Here is a 7482-nt window from a genome sequence, read left to right as displayed (position 1 = left end):
AAAAAATCTGCCAAAACCTTGCGCCGTAAATCTGTAACGTGAACTCGTCCGAGAGTAAACGTAAAAAAATTCCCGCGTAATCTCGCACAATATTTATAGATTTATATGAATCAAAAGTTATGCTGGAAGACATTGTTTATCCAAACACCGCATGCAGAAAAGTGCAATCAGTAAATTTTATTTTTTTTATGTTGTAGTGATCTGTCCTAACACGAAAAAATTTGAAACAGGCTTATTTAGGCACATTTTTTAAGTTGAAAATATTTTCGTTGAATTAATTCCCGATTTAGCATAAAATTTATATAAAGTGACAATGCGCTGCTACAATAACATATATACATTTATTGACCTTTTAGCATACATACACAGATAATCGACAACTTATCTACCGAAGACTGTATGACAAACGAGAAACTTATAATAAGGACTTGAAGACCTAGCTATTGCGATGGCAAATATAACACTTTGTTCTTTTATTTTGCTTCTTTGTAGTTTAATTGTCTTTGCAGATGAAAATCTCGTGATACAACGTGTGTTAGAAGAGCTCTCGGAATTAAGGTCTCGGGTTGATGAACAGGATCTCGAGCTGCATCAGTTAAAACAGGTTGTAAAGTCCCAGAGTGCAGAGATTCAGCTCCTTAAGGGCGAGCGCCTTGCTGATGACGTCAGCGATCATCCTGAGTTTGGAATCAATTCTGCCAATGAAATTATCTCTTCTACAAAATCAAAGTAAGCTTTTAGTGTTTTTACGACAACACTAAAATTAATTTTGATCGGCATTTTTTATTGAATAAAAAAGACATGCAGTCTTCGGCCTTCACAGGATTTGATCACGTGACCGACCCACTTCAATTCCCATTGAAGTTTATAAACTTGTTATTTATTTCTTAATTGAAGGAATCGGCCACCGACGCATACAAAATTATAACTTGGACCGATGGACACAAAATTGGTCGGCCGACAAAAAAAGAGGTCAAAATCGGCGAACACAACGGCCGATGAACTGACGACTGTCACCCGAAGAATCCCATTTTTGCTTCAAAACCCGTCGGCCGTTGGTCTTTTTTGGAAATGTGACTGGGGTTTAAGGCGAGAGCGATATTCTAAATGACTTGTGACATGACCTTTCTTATGACCTCACTAATTTATATACATCTGTAACATGTGTAATTGGGTACGTATCTCATAACCAATTAGATGATTTTGCAGAAAGTTAATTTAGTATCCCTTTATTTCGGCTGGGGCTGCACGGCTAGGAGGCACGACCCCCGGGTGGCAGATAGGGGATCACTAAGTGAGGGGTGCACCAGATAGACTAAAGAAGGTGCCATGGACCAACGCAGCATAAGTGAGGGACACCCTGACAGAAAACCACTGGTCCTCCAAGCTTCGGGGTTGGGCAGGAGGCCGCTACGTCCTCCCGGGAAAAACACACTTACAGAAACAATGGACATTAGCAAAGAAGACCGGGTGAAGCGGGGAAAGCCAATAGTGGCAGTAAGACGACGAGGAGTGAAAATCTTAGGAAACCAAGCGTCAGACTAGATATCTTGTGACAGCCAAACAAACGAAAACTAAGAAAACTTTGGGAATTCAATCAGACCAAAACTTGTAATCACAGGAACATTGTTCCCCCACAAAGGCATACACAAAGCAGCATGGGTGTCTGCTACTGGAACAGTGAAAAACCAGATCCACCATCTTCTAATCATGAGACAGTGGAGATCTTCAGTTCTTTACACCAAGGTTCAGACTACCTGGCGAAGACCCGAATCAGGCTACGGCCCAGCATACACAAGAATAAGAACAAGTTGAAACCAAGACTGGATGTGGAACGACTCAAGACAACGAAGTAAAGCAAGGTTCAATGACTGTTTCACAAAGAAATTAGAAGAGCACATGGAAAAGACGGAAGATATCAAGAAAATCTGGGAACAGCAGAAGATGGCATATGTGAACTCAGCAGAGGAAGTACTAGGGAAGGCAAATGACATCAAAACAAAGATAGAGAGCACAAGATCAGAAAAGTCAAGGTTGAAGGAAAATTACAGGGAGAAAGACTTAGCAGTCAAGAAAAATGCTAGTGAGGACAAGAGGAGATGGATGGCAGAGAAAGCTGAGCGAGCACAGAAAGCAGCCGAGAACGGGAGGCAGAAGAAAGTGTACAGCATAGTAAAACAGCTGACAAGAAAGAGTAATAAACAAAAGTAGCGACGAAGAGCAAAGATGGAGAGCTGCTGAAAAATAAAGAAGCGGGATTTGCCAGATAGAGGGAACATTTTGAGGAAGTACTCAACAGAGACACTCCAGAGTCACCATCACAAGATGAACATGAGGAGGAAGAAGAGCTAGACATCTTGGTTGAGCCACTCGCCACACAGGAAATAAGGGCTGCACTGAAGACGCTTCAGAATCGGAAGGCCCCTGGAGTAGAATAAATAATTGCAGACATGTTAAAGGCAGGCCTTGTTAAGAGCAGCCAGGAATTGAAGCACACCTTTGACCAGATATGGAAGGAGGAAAAGGTGGCCAAACAACGGACCAACAGACTGATCTGTAAAATTCCCAAAAGAGGCAACTTACAGGACTGCAGCAACTAAACTGGCCCCCTAGCCAGCAAAGCACTCAGCAGGATCATCATTAACAGAATACAGGCTGGAGATTACCGCACCCTGAGGAAAAAGCAGGCAGGGTCTCGGAGAGGGACTGTCTACCAGATCTTTAATCTCAGGAATATCCTGGAACAAGTCAACAAGTGGATTGCTACACTGTACATCCATTTTGTGGACTTTGAGAAAGCTTTCAATTCGGTGCAGAGAGACAGCCTTTGGGTAATCATGAAAAAGTATTGAATACCCAGAAAAGTGATTACGATGGTCAAAGCACTGTGTGACAATTTTCAGTGCTCTGTGATTGGTGACAACGAGACCACATACCACATACCCTTTTCCTGTGATGACTGGTGTCAAGCAAGGATGCTGCATATCAGTCTTCTTGTTCCTCTCAGTGATATAGGGTGATGCAACAGACTGTCAGAGAAAAGGAAACAGGAATGAGATGGGACTTTACCACTATGCTTGAAGACCTTGACTTTGCGGACGACATTGTACTACTGTATTTAGCAATGAACCAAGTTGCCTCAGACAACAAAACTGGAGGAATACTCCACAAAAGTTGGGTTGAAGCTTAATGCCAAGAAGTGTAAAGTGATGAAGATAAATAGCAGGACTGACAGTTGGAAACAGCTAAGCCGACGAGGTGGACAGCTTCACATACCTCGGCGCAATTGTCACCAAGGATGAAGGAGGAACTGCTGACATCAGGAAGAGGATAACTATGGCCGGTGCATCCTTCAGGAGGCTAGCCAACATCTGGAACACTACACACATCAGCAGAAAGAGCCTGGTCCTCTCTGTATTATTATACGGATGTGAGACTTACAAGCTTACCAAGACAGAGGAAAAGAAAATTGCACTTTCAGACCAAGTGTCTCAGAAGGATCCTTAAAGTCAGATGGTAGCAGCCTATCCAAACAAGACAGTTTTGGAGATGGCAGAAGCAAAAAGCATTAGTGGCGAGGTGAGGAAGGGGAGATAGAATTGGATCGGCCATATGCTTAGAAAGAATTCCACGGATGACTGTGTTGTTGCCCTCGGATGGACGCCTGAAGGGAGAAGGAAGCGAGGTCGCCCAAAAATGACATGGCGGCGGATGGTGCAGGTGGAGCAGAACAATGCCGGTGGAACTCCTGGAACACGGTACGCCATGCAGCCTCAGACCGACCCCAGTAGAAAAGAGATGTCCAGGTCTTGTATGCCTCCTTGCGCGGAGAGAAATAAGGATAGGGGTGATTTAGTATCCCCTTTTAAGCAATCGCAACTAAAATACCGAGTGAGGCGGAAGTGCTGGTACATATATCACTATTTAGATCTTGCTGGTATTATTTTATTAAATTTAAGCTACGAACATAGTGCAGAATATTTTGATAATATTTTATGAATAATGTGGGAATGTATTTGAAGAAAAAATGTTTCGGTGAGGTTGTATTCTGAGAGAAATGTTCGACAATTTAATCGACCGTTCGTCAATTATGCGTAAACACATAAATACTTGGCTCCAAATTAAAATAAACGAATGAAAGAAAGGCCAAGGTATATAACCTTCATGTTTGAAACAAAAAGGCGGATCCAGCACTGTCGCGCGTGCAAACCCCCCCCCCCCCCCCCCCAACTTTCGATTTCATTCGTTTTGGCTTTCGTAAATTATGTTTGCTAAACTTGTATACGCTTTTGATCATAATTACGATCACGCACATAGTGTCAGGCCTGATTATGATTCTCGATTTTCCAGTTTTTATAAGAAAACCATTTGTATACTGCCCCACTCCCTCCTTTCTAATTTTATTTGAATCCACCACAAGTAACTTTACATTGTAAATTTCTATTCTCAGTCCCATGCGCGGATCTAGAGGACCCCCCTGGAATTTTCAGAGATACTAAATTTATATACTATACCAAGTAAAAAGTGACCTTGGACACCCCACCCCCCAGAAAACGCAGACCCCCTCAAAACTTGGATAAGGTTAAGTTGGTATGAAAAGTCATAAGTATAAATAGGTATGAAGAAGATTTGGAAGTCAACGACTACTCCTACCCACCCACCCAATGGTAATAAATATTGCCATTGCATTTTCTCTGAAATTTAAATGCGTTTCTGAGGAGGAGGGGGGTACTGAGTGTAATTCGGAGTTAGATACCTTGTGTTATTATTATACCATGGGTTAAAAATTTATTTCCGAAACAAGTGCAGGGCCTGTGAATGATACCTTCACGTACGTCTACCTCACTTGATATTTCAGATGCGATTGCTTAAAATGGAATACTAAATCAACGTTCTGCAAAATTGTCTGATAGGTTCAGATATCTTCCCAAATACACATGTAAATTAGTGAGGTCATAAGAAAGGCCATGTCACAAGTCATTTAGAATACATGTACTCGTTTCCCACAGAATCGGAGACAAGGGCGGGTCTCCGCTCGAGCTCAGCTCTCGCCTCCGCACAGACTACAAAAAGATCATTTTCTCAAAACTTTAACAAATTTTTTTCGATGTCAGTGGGTCTTTGCTCCATTTTTTTTTAACGATAATCCTCAGATTTTTCAACATAATAGGCTATACATTTTTTAGTTTACAAAAGTATGGAGACCAACTATACCGTAAAAGTATACTATTATGACAAAACATTCACATGATCTTTCTGAGAAATAAATTTAAGTCCACTAATCAAGTCAAGGGTCATATCATAAACCCGATTTAAATGCCACAACTCATCACGAGGCATATATTAAAATTCGAATCTGAAAATTTAGGCTAGGTGGGGTGGTTATGGCCATTTCAGACTATTTTGATCTCCTTCAGAAGAAGAGTTACATACTGTAAACGTATTACATTTGGCGGTGTATTCTTTTTAGCACTTTTGGAGGAAAAATACTTCCGCTAATTCAAGTCCACAGCTAAATGTCTTAAACATTGATACATGAATAGGAACACCAAGAAATGCGCTAAATCAAATGTACGCTAAGTTGTTAAAAAATCATTTTACGCTAAATATCGTACACGCTAAATATAATACATTTACAGCATAAAGATGTACAAAAATTATCAAATTTTAAAACAAAAATGTATGAATTTTTCTTTGCCAAATAGTTGACATTCTGCACGCTTTGTTCCCCTATCATCTTTTAAATACGCCAATTTATGTTCATAAAAATAAAATGTTTGAACTTTTGACTGAAATGGATCCGTTATCGTTCTTACAGCTCTTATGACTGCTTGTAATGTATCCAATTGGTGCTAAAAAGTTAAGATTTTGATTAAAATTTTGTGGCAATTAAGAACCCTCTCTACACTGCACACTAAAGAGTTCTGATTCTAAGGTACTAGTATTTTTCTGCAGTTAGAATGATCTGCCCTTAGATCTAAATTCTAAAAAATAGACTTTACACAATATTTCTCAATTTGTAATTAATTCAAGTATTCTCAACATTTTGAAAGGCCGAGATAATTTAACTGAAAGTGTTATTTACATGTATTTTCTCTATTGAATTAATTAACAGCGATTTCTATTCACTGATACTGTGTTATCTTTGAACATTTTTCCCGGGGGTAAATGTTACGCACCATACATTGAAAATTAAATAAATCAGCTCAATATTAACTTCTTTATACAATATATTTTTCTCAATGTCCAAAAAAAAAAAAAAAATTGCACTTGTACATGTGTAGAGAGGGTCCTTAAATGTGTACATGGTTTGCCTTTTATTGTCTGTCGCTCTTGCGAAAGCGAGGGGACATTAAATATCATTCGTCTGTCAGTCTGTAGGTCTATCTAGCTGCCCGTCTGTCATAAAACCTTAACCTTGCCCATATCTTTTGAATTAGATGAAAGAGAACTTTCATGTTACATATGTGTATTACTTGTGACAAGAACTTTCTATATGCACTTTTTTGACCCCGTGACCTTGACGTTTGACATACTTTTCAAACATTTTATGATTACTCTAAATTGGCCAAAACTTTTGAATAAGAAAAGATAGGGCTTTTACATTATATGCGAGACGTGTATTGCCTGTGAAAAGACCTTTCTAAATACATTATGATTTTTTTACCTTGTGACCTTGACTTGAAGTTTGACATACTTTTCAAAAACTTTAACCTTGGTCATAATTTTGGATGAGAAGATGTAGAGCTTTCACATGTACATTACCTACGACAAGACTTTTCTAAACACCTTATGATTTGACCCTGTGACCTTGAAGTTTGACTTTTTTTCAAAAATGTTGTTTTTTCCTTATAGATCTAACTCTTGATAGAAAAGAAATAGGGTTTTATATTTAAGACGTATTACTTGTGGCAAGATATATCCGAGCAAGCTATGATTTATTACCCCTTGACCTGCCCTTCACGATTACCTAATTTTCAAAAAAATCAACTTCGGTGATTACTTCTGAATAGCATATAACAGGGCGTTCATATTTGATATAATGTGTCATAAATGATGACATCCCACCCACAAAGACAACAAGAGCGGGGAAACACAATAATTCTTTGAATTTCCTTGTTCAACTCTGGTTTCAGATGCATTTGAATTTTTCCATTTCAGAAAATCACTGGGTGATACGTTCCGAAGTGCAACTCCGACAAAAAGAATTCTACAGAAGAATCGTAGAAGTATAATAATTTTAGTATATTATTATTTTCTTTAATACCCCCGCAAGAAGAATCGGGGTATAACCGTATAATATAGTTTTTGTCATGTCCGTCTGTCTGTCTCTTTGTCCGCAAAAACTTTAACCTTGCCCATAACTTGATTTAGTGGAGCTACATGTATGACTTTCCTATTTCACATTATGTATTCCTTGTGATAAGACTTTTCATTGATTACCACCAAATGACATTGATCTTGGAGTTTTGACACACTTTT

The 7482-nt window shown here is 39.1% G+C and overlaps 1 protein-coding gene across 1 annotated transcript in view; it reads left to right on the top strand.

Annotated features, from left to right (window-relative positions):
• The first annotated feature begins 446 nt into the window (after window positions 1-446).
• LOC134247317 (uncharacterized) overlaps window positions 447-7482 on the top strand; it is a 7949-nt gene continuing 913 nt past the window's right edge. The window contains exons 1-2 of the mRNA XM_062729684.1: window positions 447-729; window positions 7162-7229. Of these exons, the coding sequence (XP_062585668.1) occupies window positions 449-729; window positions 7162-7229 (349 nt within the window). The 5' untranslated portion in view covers window positions 447-448. The remainder of the gene's footprint in view (window positions 730-7161; window positions 7230-7482) is intronic.

The sequence above is a fragment of the Saccostrea cucullata genome, unplaced genomic scaffold (assembly GCF_032062105.1).
Source record: "Saccostrea cucullata isolate Sc308-1 unplaced genomic scaffold, CSIRO_AGI_Scuc_v1 ctg61, whole genome shotgun sequence".
Lineage (NCBI taxonomy): Eukaryota > Metazoa > Mollusca > Bivalvia > Ostreida > Ostreidae > Saccostrea > Saccostrea cuccullata.
Note: the sequence above shows the minus strand (reverse complement) of the source record. Positions and strands in the feature narration are given on the sequence as shown.